This window comes from Sarcophilus harrisii, chromosome 2 (genome assembly GCF_902635505.1).
Source record: "Sarcophilus harrisii chromosome 2, mSarHar1.11, whole genome shotgun sequence".
NCBI classification, from domain to species: domain Eukaryota; kingdom Metazoa; phylum Chordata; class Mammalia; order Dasyuromorphia; family Dasyuridae; genus Sarcophilus; species Sarcophilus harrisii.
Window position 1 is genome coordinate 246,803,935 of NC_045427.1, and position 17,602 is coordinate 246,821,536.

Here is a 17,602-nt window from a genome sequence, read left to right on the forward strand (position 1 = left end):
GCACTAGATTGCTTTTAAGGTCCCTTGTGCTTCTACATCTGCATTCCTTTGATCTCCCTTTTCTACTCTCATTAGTGACTGGGGGGATCAGTGCAGGGATTGTGGACAGAAGAGTGGGGATGGTGAACAGGGCAGAACTGTATGGAACTGAGGAACCCTTAGGTGATGCTGGATGGAAAATTCCATAAATGGTCCAATTTCTATGGATATCAGTCAGTACAAGAAGAAAGGAGGCATATCTCAGCTCAGCAACACTGGAATTTTCTTCAAGGTCCAGCTGAAAACTAGCTTCTCCAAGAAGCCTTCTCTGATTTACCCTTACCACAATTACCTTCCTCTTATTTTGTACCCATTAGAATAGAAGACCCTATAGAATACAGAATTAGAAGGCTTCTAATAGGAGCCATCCTTTGTCTCTTCTTTATCCCTAGCACAGTGTCTGGTATATAGCAGATGCTTAGAAAATATTTATTGACCGAGTCATTGAGTGAAGGAATTTACCCAGAACTAGAGAATCATAGAATATGAGAGCTAACAAGGGACATTACAGGTAAAGTTCAATCCCCTTATTTATAAATGAGGAAACTAAAGCTCAAAGAGGAAAAAAATGATTTGTTCAAATTGACAGTGAAAGGGAAGTTGAATTGTACTAAAAAAATATTATTTTTGAGCTCTCTAAATGTTTCATCTAAATGGAAAGAGTCATGGACTCCTCCTGGAGGCCTTTCTGGTTTAGTTGTGCCACATACTATCTATGAGGCCTTAGGCCACTTCCTCTCTGGACCTCAGTTTCCTTTTCTGTTAAATGAGGGAATTAGATGAGATAACTTTTGAGGTCCTTTCTAGTTCTAAAATTCTATCATTATCCAAATGCCTTCTCTCTCTGACAATACTGGAAATCTATTAGGCTTGTAAAAAAAAATGCTAAGGACAACAAAAAGGTCTTTTATAGGTATGAACTGAAGCAAGAAAAAGAACAAAGTACAAGAGATTCATTGCTCGGGGCAGATGGCACAATGCTAATGGACTCAAAGAATGTCTGATGTCAGACTGAGAAAAATCAGAACTACTCAACCTTTTAATTTGCTTCTGCCTAGTTTTATCAAGAGCCAAGAAGTCTAACTTGACCTTAGGCTGCAAAAAAAGGCAGCAGAGGACCCAGAATGATGATGACAAAACCACAATGTAGGGCCCTGGTCTGACCCTATCTACCATACCTGAAGAATCTCATTCAGTTCTGGACCCCAGGCTTTAATAGAGACACTGACGAACTGGACCATAGTTAGAGGCCATCAGCTATGATGGCGCATGGGCTTTCAGTCAAGTCTCAAAGGTGCCCACTGAAGGACCTGGAGACCAGGTTCCTCAGGAGGGATCAGAGTAAAGGACAAAGACAAAGGAAACTTGTTAAAGGAAAAACAGAATTCTGCTCAATCATGCAATCATGAAGACCTGAATTCCAATATAACCTTAGATGTGCCCTAGCCATGGGATTCAGGTAAGTCACTAGAACTCTGCCTCAGTGTCCTTCATTTGTAAAATGGGCAATAACACCACCACCTATTTCTCAGGATATTGTGAGGATCAAACGAGATAATAGCTGTAAAGCGATTAGCACCGTGCGGGGCAGATAGTTAAATGCTATACACGCTTGCTATCATCATCATCATTACCACTTCCCCCCTCCATGCCCACTACTCTCTGCCAGTCTTCATTGATCCTGGGGAAATTGAAATTTCTAAGCTTTAGTCATGGAAAGGAAGAGTACCTGGCTCCAAGCAGAGCGGGAGCTCCCTGAGAAGAGAACGAAGGAAGCTGGGAAATCATCCTGCAGTCCCAGTCTTAAATCCAGTCTGGCCAACTTTGCAAGGTCTAGGGCCGTGCCCCCCATCCCCCCGCCCCTGCCCGGCGGGACCCTGTCCGGCTGCGGCTGCCGCCCACTCACTTGGGCTGGTGATTCCGCATCTCTTTCTCCGGAGGCTCCCCGTCCCTCTCTCCAGGTTCCTTTTCCACCGAGTCGTACATGGAGAGGGCTTTGTGCCGGGTCTTATGCCTCCGGGGAGGCTCCTCTCCATTCTCTCCCTTGGGCCCAGGCTCTCCTTCCCGGGTCCCCGAGCGGGAGCCCCCCCGATGGCGCGCCCGACGCTCGGGCTTGGCCCCACTGACGGTGCCGTTGCCCTCTTTGCCCGGCGGCTCTGCTGAGTGCCGGTGGGCCCGGTGCCGCCGGTGCTCCTTCTCGGCGGTGACGTCCTCCACGGAACCCCGGCGGTGGTGCCTCCGGCCGCCCTCCTGGCCCCGGGAACGTTCGCATTTCCCCTCTTTGTTGCCCCCAGTCTCCTTGCTTCTGCTCCGGCGCTGCCGGTGCCGCTCCTCCTTACTGGCGACCCCCGACTCCCCATTTTCCTCCCTGACACCTTCTCCCTTCTCCTGCTCCCCAGCCCCTGTCTTTTCCTTCTCCTTCTCCTTCTCCCTGTGCCGGTGGTGCTTGCGGGGCATCTCGGGGCCCTCCGCAGCCGCGCTGGGGGACACCTTGGTCGGCTCCGAGGCCTCCAGCCCCTCCCCGGTCCCCGCTTTGCCTCCCGGGGCCCGGACCCCTTCTTCTCTGCGGGGCTCCACCACCAGGGGTCTGTCCAGGTGCGTCTTCATGTCGGGACGGATGTGGAGGGTGGTGGTGTAGCGGAGGCGCTCCTCCGGGGCCATCTCGCTGTACAGGGCCTCGCAGCTGGCCTGGAAATTGTGCAGCCGGATCTGACTCGTGCGCTGCTCCCACACAGACCTGGCCTTGGCCGAGTTCTGCTGCTTGCTGCGGGAGAAAGAAGGAAGGGGGTGAATATCCCCCCATCCTCACATGCCCACCCGCTGCCCCTTTTCCTCTCTTCCTTTTCTTTCTAAACTTGTTCTACCTTAAAAGACCTAAGCTTTTTATTCTGGAGGGGAAATCACATAAGGGAAAGCCAGGGTGTTCACACAAAGATGAAGAGAGATGGCTAGTGGAGGTAGAATTATGGGTGAAGGAAGCTTCTGGACTCTCTATGGTGATAGATAACAGGCCCTACTTGGTGGGGGAGAGGAGAGGAGAACGGAGGGACATTGGAGTCAGTGAGTCCATCTTCCAGATGAGGAAAACTGAGGCCCAGAGAGATTAGCAGTCTTGCCCAGTAAGTGTTTGAGGCAAGATTTGTACCCAGTGTTCTTGACTTCAAGTCTAATGCTCTAGCCATTATACCATGATCCTCCCTGGGCCTTTCTGGGCTCTGACTCCCATAACTTTGCACTCCACCTTCACTCCTCCAGGGCTCCTTCCTTCTCCTCTGCCTCCCCCAATCTATGGTCCTTATCCCTCTACTGCAACCTGTTGGGTGGAGGGAGTTTCCCTGTAGAGGAACTTCCTTTCCTTTTACCTGCCTCAAGTCAACATTCACAAATGTTAACCCTAAATGGTCTAATTGGGGAATTGGACTAGATGGTCACTAGGAGAGATGTTATACTCCCAGATCCTCATTCATGGCTCTAAGAGCTCCTTATTACTTGTGTCTCTCCCTGAGTTGGTAGTTCTTGTCATATGAACTTTTTGGGGGAAAAGACAAGGCTGATGTCCTGGCTAGGCTTAAATTGCTCCCAGGAACACTAGTTTACTTCCTCAGAATGTTGATAGGTCCCTAAGACATCTTTCCTAGGTCCCTCATCATTGCCAATGTCCTGGGGGGAAATAGGGAGAATTAAGAAGTCTGGGGAGTAGGGTAATACTTGTATATAATTGAGGATGGAAAGTTTAGATGGACCTATAACTGAGTTAGTGGAAGGAGGAACCCTGAGAGGTTTTAAAAATTCACAGATGTGTCCTGGACCAAAAGAAAGACCCAAAGAGGTCAGGCATATGGAAAGGTATTATGGGAGTTCTTCCGGAGGTATCCAGTGCACTGCCTTGGTGCCACTGGTTTCATTGGCAAGCTGGAGATGGGTTAGTTTGTGAAGGAGCCAGGAGAAATAAAGAGGTTATTTCATGAAGATCTTATCAAAGTCCTAAAAAGATGACAAAAGTCCTCAGGAGCCCACTTTCTCAGACAGCTGGACCAACAAATCAGGAACTCTAAGCAGGGACTGAGATAAGCAACATTAGCCTTATTCCTGTTTCTTCTTGTTTTAGCAGCTTTGTGTCCCCTTCCTATCACTCCTTTCTTTTCTTCCCTCCCCCCCATCTTACCCTCCCCACCCACACACACACACACACACACACACACACACACACACACACACACTCCATGGCCAGAGCCATTGGGTTACTTTGGGATTGAGAATGCAGGGGAGAAGAAATTGGCATGAATGTTAATTAGATTTCACTGGAAACTGGTTTCTGCTCCCACTCACCCCCGGGGACTGGTACTGGGCTTTACTAAGGAAGAGCTGATTAAATCCAAGGGATGTCTGGGAGTCCACAACTGAATTCTCTTATCACAGGACAGAAAGATGGCAATTTCTCCAGGCTGCTCTGTAACCATGGAAACCATATCAGGCTTTACCCAGTCTATAGGACTGGACTGTAACCCCCCATGTATATGCAACTCACACTCATGCCTGTATGCGCACACACACACACTCCTTGGATTTGAGCCACTGGTTTCATTTGCAAGGTGGAGATGGGTTAGTTTGTGAAGGAGCCAGGAGAAATGAAGAGATTAATTCATGAAGAGAAATGGGGGAAAAACAATCGTAGGAGTAATTAGGCCATCATTGGTAAGACAGAGTGTACCCAGATTTTCTCCAAGGGCTCGTCAACCCTTGGATCCTACATCCCTTCTCCCCCTTCCACCCCATCCTTGCCATCTCCACTGAACCTCCTCAGAGGGAGGAAGGGCAGCCTCCTTCCCCAAGGGTCTCTGGCCTCAGAAGGATCATCTCCCCTCCTGTGCAGACCCAAACACATTTTAGGATGAACATTTTGCAACTGTCAGATAAATAAGAACTATTCCTTCTTTTCTCCACAGGGAAGCTAAGATACTTCCCCTATTGCTTTTTGTCCTGACATTTGGAAACATTCTCCAAGTTCTCTTACACTCCTCTCGTCCTACCCCTACATGCATCAAAACTTTCTGGGGACCTGAGGAGAGCCCTGGCCCTGAATCGGTGTGCCTCAGTCTGGGCATTTCCCAGTGTCACGGCACTGGAGACCACCCCAGGCTGTGTCCCTGGGCATGAACTCTAGGAGCCTTGAGGAGCCGGGGCCAGTTGCCCTTGGTTTCCTCAGTCACCAGCCTCCCTGCCAGAGATTTTTCCCACTGTGCCTCTGCTAGACAGAATCCTACACCCACCTTTGTGTGACTGCCCACCTCACCATCCCCCCATCAGCGTCAGGGCCAAGGCATACACAGAACTGCATCATAACCACTGAGTTATACAGAGTGCTCCTGCTACAAGCACTTCTCATCTGGTCCTGTCATCTTTATGACCAATGGCAGGTCCGTGGACCCTGATCTCCAGTTGGGTCTGAGAATAAAATCACCACACTTAATAGTTAAATGGAAGCTGTGATATTTTGTTAACCCAGATTCATTGAAGCATAAATCTAGAAGTGGTCTAGTCCGTACGCCCTCCCAATTTCTGGAAGCCCAGAAAGGCTGATGACTGACTTGCCCTCCATCCTCAGACTTCAAATCCATTGCTCCTTCCATTGGACCACTGTGGCCAGGGCAAGCCAAGAATTAAGCCAGTGTTCTAACTACTGCACTAACCAGTGAAAAGTTCCTTTTCTGAGTCATTCACTTAAATTTGCTCATAAAACTCCCTGTCGAGTAAGCCATTGGGTGATTGATTCTTACATGTCCTCTCCATTGACCTAGTCCTGATGGTAATGTCTCAGCTTGAGAGCCCTGACCTACAGATAGGGATGGAGAATGGACAAGACTAAGGAGAAGGCAGCACTTCAGGAAGGTACCTGAGTGAGCAATGTATTCATATTTGTGGATGGAAATGGGGCAGATATGCTGGATGGAGATAATCTGGGCCCATGTGGAGGATGGGGCAAGGGAAGCTCCTTGGTTTGGAGCATCTTCACTAATCTCTGAAACCCCACAAGTAGCCCTATCAGTCTGAGCCACAACTCACTCTCTCTGCTTCTAATCAGAAAACCTGGTTTGACTGGCCTCTTCTCTCATCCAGTCCAGCTTTAAAACTATCTCTATGGGATCCAACTCCTCCTACCCATCTTTCATTTGAACCCCCTGCCTTATGTCCCTGCCCCCAAGAAAGTTTCCAAGAAATATTACTAAAATCACACTTATAAGGGCTGGAATAAAGTAAAAGAAAATGATGAAACATAATTTTCTTCCCTTTCATACCCATTCTCCTGCCTTCCCAACATGAAAATTCAATTGATCATTTCTGGGACCTCATTCATAGGTATCCCATATTCCAGAGTGTAATCCTTGGGATGGGCTGAGGGCTGTCCATATATATGTAGGTGGAATGGAGAAGGGCTTCTCCTCTGGGGTCTTTCTTCTTCCTTTTCTTCTCAAATGCCCTGAAGAAGATCTGCTGTCTTACCCAATAGCTATTACTGAGGGACTGTTATAAATATGGGACCTTACTGAGAGTGATAGAAACTGCACAAACATATTCCATGGATTTAGAGGCTTCTATCCATAAAAACCTTACAAAATATCCCCTTTGTCACCAACTGAAGCCTTAAGATACCCACCAACTTTATCCCAAGGTCAGATTAAATTAACAAAATGCTTAAAAGATGTGAGTCAGTCTCTAGTGCTTTCAAGTTATTTGCTTCCTAGACTCAGGAACTGGAAGACAATGTCCAGACGCATGATTCCATCAGTGTGGGGGAATGCTCTCCATATATAGATTAGCAACCCATCTATAGTTGTCTGGGGTACTGAGAATTTAGATAGGCTGCCTCTAGTCATACAGTTATGTGTCAAAGGAAATACTTGAAAGTCTCTCTTAGGCCAAATCAAGTTCTCTCCCTTTTTACTTCAGATAATTACTAATTATAGTCTGATCAACTTCCTGAGAATTCTGAAGCTGGACCCATTACTCCTTCCCAATACTTAGCAGGATGTGAAGGCTAACTCCGCTGTTGAAGTGCATCAGAGGAGATCTGTGGGACTATAACAGTGAAGGAATTTCCCTACTACCTACTCCAGTCTACCCACAGAAGACTAATAGTAATCCCACCATTAGGAACTTGTAGGAGGGCTGACTTGCCCAATATAAAATATTGGCAGAAATATAAATTGAAGAGATAACTTGTACCTGGTAGAGAACCTGGACTTTTAAAGATTGGTCATTTGGAATGGTTATTCATAGTCAGCCATAGTAGCCACTGCTTCCACAAGCCACCCCCCTCCTCTGAAGAGAAGATTCAGGCCTGTGGGAAGATCTAAGTTTTATTCACTAAATTCTCTGGTTATGAAGGATGGAGAATCATGATGTCCCTCCAGTTGTTAGCCCATAGGAGTACACTGAAGGGGAAAGGGTAGCTTCTACACTAGCATGTTTGGAAGGCTCAGGAGGTGTTCTGCTTCTGGTTCTTACCAGAGCAGTCCCAGTATGGGAAGGCTTTTCTCTCAGGAAAAAGGAAAAAAAAAAAGAAATATCCCCTCCTTGAAGAAAAGGGCAATGTAGAAAGGAGCCCTATGACTCAGGGTTCTACTCTGCATTTGGGGGTGATAAGGTCTGACTCAACTTGTCAGCAGTACCACTGGTAGCACATGTAGGCTTGCCTTCCGGGCTGCCACTCATGGATCAACCTAAGCAAGACCCTCATTTCTCTACCCAGTGAGAGAAGAATGAAGACTGGGGGAAATGTCACATTGTGACCAAAATAGACCCCATCCTGATGAGCTTTTTTATAAAAGAGCTGGGAATCAGGCGTTAAAGGCTTCTCAAAATGAACAACTTAGATTCAGACAAATGAGAGGGACACCACTTAGGGAGCACAGCGGGCCCTTGAGTCAGGTGGCTGAGCACGGAGGCTGGCAGATCTATTGCTGTGCCTTGTTCTAATGCCAGGTGCCCTAAGGCTGAGTCTGCCTCTCAGATCCTGTCTCCAGGACTCTCTTCCAGATCTGCTCTCCGATGACTCAGCTAGAAAATTAGCTCTGGGTTCTCTATTTTTGCTTGGGGAATAAATGAACAAGTGACTTATGGAGTCTCTGACTGGTATCTTACCCAGCCTCACAGGTGGGTGGCGATGGGAGCCTGTAGGGGAAGTGGTCTCCCAGCCTCATTTACATGATACACAGCCAGGCTCAAGGAGGTCTGACACAGGGCCAAGAGGACCACGTCCCTGAAGGGCTCTCGTGAGCCCTTCCCCAAGCCCAAGCCCAAACACGGAGGACCACAAAAACCACCACATACACAGCACAATATCCAAGATGAAGAGAAACCAAGACAGAAAACTCAGGCATGTCAGAGACAGAGACAGGAGACAGACAGACAGATTGGACAGACAGACAGAGACAAACAAAGAAAAGGGAGGGTGACAGTAGTGCTGAACTACATTTAGGATGTCCAAACATTCCCTATACAAAACACCAGGCAGCTCCCTTTCAGGGGGAAGATGGCTGACACGCCCCATCCAGACTGAGGAGGTATTTGATCCAATGATGTGAATGGCTTTTAGGAGGGAATAGGAGTTAAGCAGGCGAGGAAATGAGCCACATGGGTGCATATATCAGAGAGCCATTTATGGAATATCGTAACAGAGAGCAACTCACGGTGAATTTACGCTGGAGGCGGATGAGCTGCGAGATACAGTGCCTCGATTTTGCTTTACAAAACTGCACATGCAAGAAACAGAACAGAGCCAAAGGTGAGAAAAAATAACACACAGGGAAGAGACCCGGATAGCTCTGGCCTGGCCTGGCCCAGCCTGGCCAGTCAGGAGAGTAACTTCAGCCGCATCTTGGAAGGAGCCCAGGGAGGCTTTCCGAAAGTGAAGCGCTACAAAAGAAAACCATCTCCTCAAAGAAGGGAAAGAGGGATCCAGGCAGGTGGGAAGAAATTCTACCCGATTCCAAAAATACCCACTTCAAAACCAAAGCGCAGAAGAGAATGAGAAGCTGTTAACTTTGCCTCCGCCCGTTCTTCTCCCCTTGTCCCCCACCCTGTAAGAACCAGTTTGAAGCTCTGGGGTTTTCTCATTCCCACCCAGCCAGAAAGTGACCTGAGACCCTCCTCAGACTCTGTCATACACACCCATGCCTGGGGAAGCTGAGTAGCATCACTGCATGAGCCCCTTACACCAGGCACTGCCTTTGGTGTGCTTGTCCCACATTGGTTAGGGCTATCCATTAAAAAAAAAAAAAAAAAAACAACCAAAAAATTCTCTTGGTTTTTCCAGTTTCTCAGCCTCAGTCCAAGCAACTTTTATATATATAATGAAAGAATTTCTCTTTCCCTGAATCTGGGCTTAGCCAAGAAGGTTTCCTGCACAATTTTGGTGCTCAAGTTTGTAAACCATCTAGGGGTAATTAAAATTTAAGCTATTAAGAACAACAACAATAATAATTATCATTTATATATTATTTTGAAGTTTGAAAAACCACTTTGTTTGATTCTTAGATCAACCTGCTAATTAACCCCATTTTACAAATCAGAAATCTGAGGGCGGGAAAGATGTAAAGTCATACAACTAGTGTCTAAGGTAGGATCTGACTCTGAGTACAGGACTTTGTCTTCTGGACCATCTTGCTGTAAGTTTTCATCATAAATTTAAAACAATGAGTTTCTTGAACATTTGATATATATATTTTTTAACTCTAGAATCAAGGATGTGCTGGAACCAGATTGTTCCTGCTCAGGCAATTATTAAATTTTCATGTGAACATTTAAACCTAAAAATCAGCAAATGCTACAAAAATCAAGGCTTGATTTATTGTTTAGTTGATTGTCTAAACTTAAGAAAGTGATGGAGAAAATATAAATTGCTGCAGATTAAATTTAAAAGTGTGTTGGATACATTTTTTCTCTAGGAGAGCTGGTTGTTAAACATTTACCAGCATGCCCACATAACTTCCAAGCTGGAAAGGATCTTGGAGATTATCAATTCCAAATTTTGTTATAGATAAGGAAAGTCAGTCCAGAAAAAAAGAAAATTACTTGTCCAAGAGGAAATGGCAAATAGTAGAGCCCTGATTGAAACATAGTTAATTGTCTTGACTCCTTCTTCAGGAATCTGCCTCCAAAAAACCCACATGTCTTTATGAAATCTAAACATAGAATTTCATTTACATCACTGTTACCCACAAGGCAGTTAAACTGCCCAGAGATGAACCAGTAGGATTCTTTTTCCTCTGCAATTTCTCAAAAAGAAGTCAACCTAGTTGCTCACTGTCCTTTTCCATTTGTTCAGCTATCTTAACTGCCTTCTTCTGGTCTGGATAGTGAAATGAGTAGTGAGCTTCCTTCTAAGACTGAGTATATGAGGAAATCAGGTGGTCTATCAGGCCAAGAACAATGGCACAGGGTTCCTAGGAAAATCAAAGAGTGCCCCCCTTTCCATTCCTTGCCTCAGTTTCTCTCCAGGATTTAGGATAGAGAGAATTCCCTTGGATACCTGCTATGAGCTAAGGCTGGGTCTTCTGCCTAAAGGCTAGGAGAACACAGGATTCCTGGGCCAGGAAGTTTGGAAGCTTCCTGGAAGGCTGATAGTCTGCCTCCATCTTCTGAGAAAGCTTACAAAAACCTGGACTTTCCAGTTCTCCAATGCTCTCTCAGGGATGAGGGGCAACATGATGGACCACATCCCTTGCCCAGCTTGCATTTCTATTCAGGGTTGAAAATCAGAAGCAGAAAGGAGCTGAGGCTGAGGGAGGAGTCATGTGGGACCTAGGAATACTGAAGTCCTTCTGAGTCACAGTCCAAATCTAGACAACTTGAATTGCTAAAAGTTCATGAGTGGGAAGTGAGTCTAATCATAGTAGGATTCCAAAAGGATTTGGTCTCTTTATACAATCAGCTGCCCATTAAACCAGGAAAAGACATGAGTAGAGGACTAGTAGACGTAGCCCAGAGTGTGTCATATAATGCCATCCATCATCCCAGTGGTCAAGGAGAAGGATGGAGGTCTGGAGCCATTGGAATAATACTTAGTCAATCAACAGTGAAGGGTGAACCTCCAATATAGGGATACATAAGCTTCTCTGAAAAAAAATGATCTTTCCTCTGCCCCAAAGGAAGATATGGAAGTCCTTTGGATCACTGACGAAGCCCACAATGCCCTAATTCCAAAGTACAATCTGGGAGTCTGGCAACCCAGACCTCTGCATTGCTTTATCCCTCAGATATGCAGGGACCATCTTCCATGTTATTTCTCGGACCCCTGAACAGGCAAGTCCTGAAGGGTTGGTCTCTTCTCCATTTGACATCACTTTTCCAAGGCTTTGTCATGAAACTCACGGAACGCCATATTATACCAGGTAGACCAGAGCCGGTCCTAAGAAGCAACCTCACTCCCTACCCCCACATGTCATCATTGTTCCATTTTATTACTTACCCATGACTGTGCAAAAAGAGGAACAGAAAAAGAGATAGAGAAACACAAAGACACACAGACAGATGGACAGATAGACAGACAGACGGGCGGATACCTGCCTCACTGGGCATCTGTGGCTTTATATTGGATGACTGCACCTCAGCAAAAGCAAAAAAGCAAAGACTGGGAAATTCACATTCACATCTTCTCTTCCCCTCATCCCCTAACCTCAAACAAACACACACAGACAAATCAGACACACATACACACACACACACACACACACAAGCGTGCGCACAGAGACACATATGTAGAGACAGAAACACGCATGGGGAGGAGAGGCGCATTGGAAGTTAAAGGGGAGGAACAAAGAGCCCACTAGATCCCAAAAACATTTCCTCTCATCTACAGAGCCTTTCATTTCAGATCTGCTGGTGATTCACGAAGTTTTCTGTAGGGATCTTTGGTTTCAATCTGATGACTGACAGTCATAGCCCGTAAAAGTTTATAAAAGATACAACTACAGAATCCAGAAACATGAGGCCGAAGGAAGCCTTAATGGTAATCAGAGCCTGCAGAAGATATAGACCCGTACTCCCAACCCTGCTCCCCAATATATGTACAAAAGGGACAGAAAGAGAGAAAGTGATAGAGGAGAAATGGTACTTCCCAAGGGTGAGAGTCCTGGGGGTTTTCTTGGGTCTGAATCACCCTGTACCTAGGGCAGTTGTGGAGCATGAACCTCTGAGGCTCTTATATAGTGTGCCTGTCCCTCCAGGATGGGAGAGGGTTTCCTTGCCCGTTACTGTTCTGCAAAGAAATAACTCAGGGAGTCCCAGTTCAAAGTGCGCCCCGTCTGGTATCCCTCTCAGTAACTTCCTGGGAGACCAATTCTATCTATAGGAATCCAGGGACTCCACTACCAAAAGCCAAAGTCAGGGAAGGCTATCAGTGTGTTATGCATACTCATTGGATTGAGTGTTTCAACCCCCGACTCTGACTGGGAACCTCCCAGAATTATGACCCCTTAAAGACTGCTCTGGAAACATGTAAGCAGAAGGTTAGAAAGTGACATGGTAGTCAGCCCCAAGCTCTGAGTCCAGGAGTATTTCTGTGCCTTTTCCCAGGCCAAGTGATCTCTTAGTATCCCAGGGTCAAGTAGGAAAGGATGCTGATATAAGTGCTGGACACAGCCCCTTTTGTACACAGCATTGGTGCCATCCTATGTGGCGAGAAGGAGACAGGGAGGAGGAATCTCCAAGGACAAAGGGCACATAGGAAGCTAAGGTTTTCCAAATTTCCTTCCAGTTAAGGATAAGCCAATAAGTACTTCCAAGGAGAGGGGAAGGGAATAAGGCAGGGCTCTCCTCCTGTCTCAGCTTCTCCCAACATCTGTGCATCAATGAATGTCTCCCTGATAGCCCTCCCAACTGCCCTCCCCTCCATGTGATACAGGAGCTCAGTTCTAGGGTGGGAGCAGGCTCACTGCTGAACACAACAGAGGGCTTCAGAAGGAACAGGGGACAAACTGAACAAACTCACTCACCTCTAGAAACAATAAAGCATGGAAAATGCTAAACAGAAAAAAATCACAAAGCCCGAGTGAAACCATGAGCTGAAACGGAGTAGTCAGAACATTAAAGAGTCAACTTGTCTTGGTTCATTATTACTTTCAAACAGACATATTTCCAAACCATCCATTGCCCCTTCCCCCCGACTCCCAACCCTTTGTCCCCAGCATTAACCTGTCACAGTTAGCTGGGAGATGTGTCTCCCCAACAGAGTTCACCAGGTGAAAAGGAGAAAAATGAAAATCCATTCCATGATATTTCTCTTCTATAAAAAGAGGAATCCTATCTCTGATGGCCACGGGATGAGGTAGGAGAGGAGAGTTCTAGCAATGTAAATGAGTAACTATTTCATGTTTGTAGATTTTGCTAAAATATAAGAACCAGCCTCTACATGGGATGTGATCACTCTCCTCAATGATTGACCAGCCATTGTCTTTCCACAGGACTGTTCCCTGAGCTCTCAGCCAACTACGCAACTGAATTCTCAGCTCGGAAGGCTGACATAGGACAATTTTGCCCAACAAAACTGTAGGGTAATAAATGAAATATAAGCAGCAGGGGGAGTAGCAAAGTGAACTATTTTCAAAGCTGTTAAGTCAGATTCTCCAGCATCTCCTTGGGTAGTTGGAAACTAACCCGGCCAAGACAAATGAGAACTAACAATGGGATAAATATTTGCTGGGTGGTGGTCCATTAATCACTCACATGGTGATGAAAGTGTCAAACCCCACAACAGGAGAGACTCACAATGGCGACCTTCAACCAAAGACAGCATTTTTGCATCTTTCTTTTTGGGAAAACTGAGGCCTGGAGAGAAGAAGCCTAAGTGGTAAGTAGTGGAGTCAACATTTGAATACAGGTCCTTTAGCATCAAATCCAATTCATTTTCTACAGCCTTTGATTTTAGTTGACCTGACCTCCCTTCAAAGCCTGGGAAAGCATAAACTCTTTCAAGGCTGTAGGGCACTTAGAACCAGGCATCCCTAGATTTATAAAAGAGTCATTGCTGAAAAGCTGAATATAAGGTAAAATTTCATATATTATTTCCCTACTTCCTACAGACTTACAATATACAATCAGAGATTTGTCCCTACTAGAAAAAGGAAAAAAAAAGCTCAACAATCTGAATTAAAAAGATGATTTTGTTTGGATTGGGTTAAAAAGAAGCCCAGCTCCTTGGAAGCAAAATATCTTTTTTCTGTTTGCCTAGACAAGGTAGAACTAGGAAGGAGACAAGAAGTTATTAAGCTTCTACAATGTATCAGGGATCATACTAAGTGCTAGACAAATATTATTTCATTTGATCCTTAGAACACCCTAGGAAGTAGGTGTAATTCCTATTCCCATTTTATAGCTGAGGAAACTGAGGCAGGCAAAGATTAAATGATTTGTCCATCATATTCAACACGTATAGGACTGCTTGCTATCTGGGGTTGGGGGTGAAGGGAGGGAGGGGAAAAGTTGGAACAGAAGTGAGTGCAAGGGATAATGTAAAAAAATTACCTAGGCATGAGTCTGTCAATAAAAAGTTATAATAAAAAAAAAGAAAGAAAAAAAAATTATTTGTCCAGGCTCTGTTGGGAAGTGTCTGAGGCTGGATTTGAACTGAGATTTTCCTGACTCCAAGCCCAGCACTCTATCCACTGTACCACCTACTTCCTCTACTCTCTTTCTCTGAGTCTTTCTAAAAGTTTCTGTAACAGTAGCCCTCCAGCTCGGGCTCAGGATCTTCCCCACAATCTAATTCCCCACAGTCTCTCATATTGTTCATACTAGAATAGGATGCGCTTCCAATGCTCCCCCATCTCCGCTCCATTAGCCAAAGCCAGGGCTCCTCCCTTCGAATGCCTCTTTCTCGGTTGGGGAGGCTTCACCTGGTGAACTCTTTTTGGGGGCTCATAAGGAGAGGAGGGGCAGAGAGCCTCAGCCTCTCCTGCTTCCTTCCGGGCCAGAGCCCAGCGGTCAGTGAACCCTGGAGGTGGCACCCCAGCCCCGGCTCTACAAAGCAGATCCCCAGTCCCGGAGCCCCCCAAAGCAGAAAACCACCCTTACGCTGCTATGGAGATGTTGGCAGCAGACAGGGGGCTGACTTCAGCGACCTCCTTGGCCTTCTGCAAAGCAAGCTTCTGATTGGCTGCTTCCTCCAATTCTTCCTCATCCTGTTTAGAAAGTTACAGAAAGTTATAGTTATGGGCCTCCTTTATTTCACCAAAGTGGAAAGCGACACCCAAAGAAGTTTTGCCTAAGGTTACACTGCACGCTAAAAGCCAGTCCCTTCAAAGATTTGAGTTTATATTGTCAGAAGAACAAAGAAGAATTCATGTGGTGAAGATGCAAACTTAATGGAGGGTCTGCTTGAGGAGACTTTCCTTTGTATGGTCTGGGATGAATTTCCAAAATCAACCCCATAGGATAAAAATTTCTCAATAAAAAAAGATTAAAAAGGCTAAAGAATCTGGAACTACCAGTTAATCAGTGAACAATTCGCTTAATAAGCCAAGCCTATGTTTGCACTATAAAGAAGAGAATGTGGGACATTTTCAGGGCTCATTAAAAAGATTTTTTGGCTTATAAGCGATTCTGTTCTTTCCTAGGTAACCGCAGAGAACAATGTGGTGCCTAAATCAAGAAGGCTCCAGTCCAGAAGCCCATTTGTCTGTGATGTGGGACAAGGGGAAAAGCATTGGAAATTTTATGTAATCATTTGAAAGAGTCAGTGCTGCCTCACAATCTAATTTAGGAGATTTGGAACGAATCCAGAATTCCAGTTTAATTAACCTAATGAAAGCAATTAAAACTATTTCTAAAGTTATAGCATGCTCCACACATTATTACAGCTGGGACTCGGAGGGGGAGGAGGGGCAGAGAAATTTCTAGCTTGTGACACCTGTGGAACAAGATTTTAAAGCTTCCTTCCTCCTCCCATCTTTCTTCCTCTCAACTTGCAAATAGCCACAATTAGTACTTAAATTAGAGTAGATTACAGTTCATTTTGTCTCCAGAATTGGGGGATTTGGAAACACTCCAGAGTCAACCACCCAGCACCCAGTGCATCCATTCCTCCTCCCATATGGGCATACCATGAGGGACAATACATTAATTCTAACCAACAACGGCCCAAAAGCTCTCCCACAGCCTCAGAGAAAGGCAAAGAGAAGGGAAGGGAAAAGGAATAAACCTTTATTAAACACTTACTATGTGCCTAGCACTTATATCTTTTCATTTGATCCTCATAACAACCCTTGGAGGTAGGTACTACTCTCACTTTATAGGTTCTCTTGACTGGGAAGCTACATGCTCTGACCACTTCCCCACCTAGCTGCCTCTGAACAGTAGTCTTCCTGTGAAGAGTGTATACATCACTCCTTCCCAATGAAGATGCAGGACAGCACCTTGATTCTACAGGAGGCACTATCCCAGGGTATGGTGGAAATAGTCTGAACTCTGACTCATGGCACCTGAGTATGAATCTTAATTCTGCTATGAGGCAGCCACGTTACTTTGGGCAAGTCAGTTTCTTCATCCATAAAGAGAACACTCTGCATTGTGCCTCAAGTCTGGCTCTAGGACGATGAATTTAGGATCCTGGAGCCAAGATCTATGAGACAGCAAGAGTAGGGCTAGTCTCACCATGGTGAGATGAGGGGTGTCAAATATTCCCCTCATTCTCTGATCTTCTCACCCCCTTTCTACGTCCACTCACTTTGCCAAACACAATGTTTCTCACTTTCGATCTAAATTTCCAGCATTCTCACTGTGTTTGTAGACTCCTGACTATATTTGTCCCTTCTGGCTAGAGTTCCAGCTTTCTAGGTGGTTTGAATTTTTTTTTTTTTTTTGCTATATTTGTCACTTTCTAGATGTCTTGGCAGCAGCCTAATCATCCATTCTCCCTGGGGATCTGGGGACATGGTCAGTGGATGAAGGCAGATTATTGAGGTAGGCAAAGGGGTTGCTAAGGGGGAAAAATAGAACTTTTCAGCTCCTGCCTAGTGGAAAGGGTCCCAGTTCTTCTAAGACATATGAATTCCTCCATGACATTTCCAAAAGTCATTTCAAATACCGTAGAATCAGTTTCCCTGGTATTTATCTAATTTGGGTATGTATTGCCCAGAAAGCTTTGTGATGTCTTTAGTTTTCTATAAGAATAAAAATAATACTAATAATAGCTCACATATATAAAATACTTTAAAATTTGCAAAATGCCTTATGTATATTATATTATTTGAGCTTCATAGCAACCCTGTGAGGTAGAGTCTATTATTACTTCATTATATAGATAAGAAGACTCAGAGGAATTAAATGACTTTTCCAGTGTCATATGGCAATTAAGTGCCTAAGATGAATTGGTTGTCCAAAGGTCAAATCCAAAACTCTATCTACTATATCAGGGCTTCTTAACCTAGAATTCAGAGTGGATAGATTTCAAGGACTCCATGAATATGAATAGGGGAAAAATGTCATCTTTATTTTCACTAACCTCTAACTGAAATTAGCATTTCTGTCATTTAAAAACACAAAACAAGAAGGGATCTGTAGATTC

The 17,602-nt window shown here is 45.2% G+C and overlaps 1 protein-coding gene across 18 annotated transcripts in view; it reads right to left on the reverse strand.

The window, feature by feature from the left end:
* Positions 1–17,602, reverse strand: part of CACNA1B (calcium voltage-gated channel subunit alpha1 B) — a 249,141-nt gene that overhangs the window by 112,263 nt on the left and 119,276 nt on the right. For 12 of the 18 annotated variants that reach the window (XM_031951863.1, XM_031951860.1, XM_031951861.1 and 9 more), the window contains exons 18-19: positions 15,112–15,218; positions 1,946–2,803 (exon numbers count right to left, since the gene is read on the reverse strand). In XM_031951863.1, the coding sequence (XP_031807723.1) occupies positions 1,946–2,803; positions 15,112–15,218 (965 nt within the window). Of the gene's footprint in view, positions 1–1,945; positions 2,804–8,729; positions 8,793–15,111; positions 15,219–17,602 lie in introns of all 18 variants that reach the window. The other 6 variants (XM_031951849.1, XM_031951865.1, XM_031951852.1 and 3 more) reach the window with 1 other exon arrangement.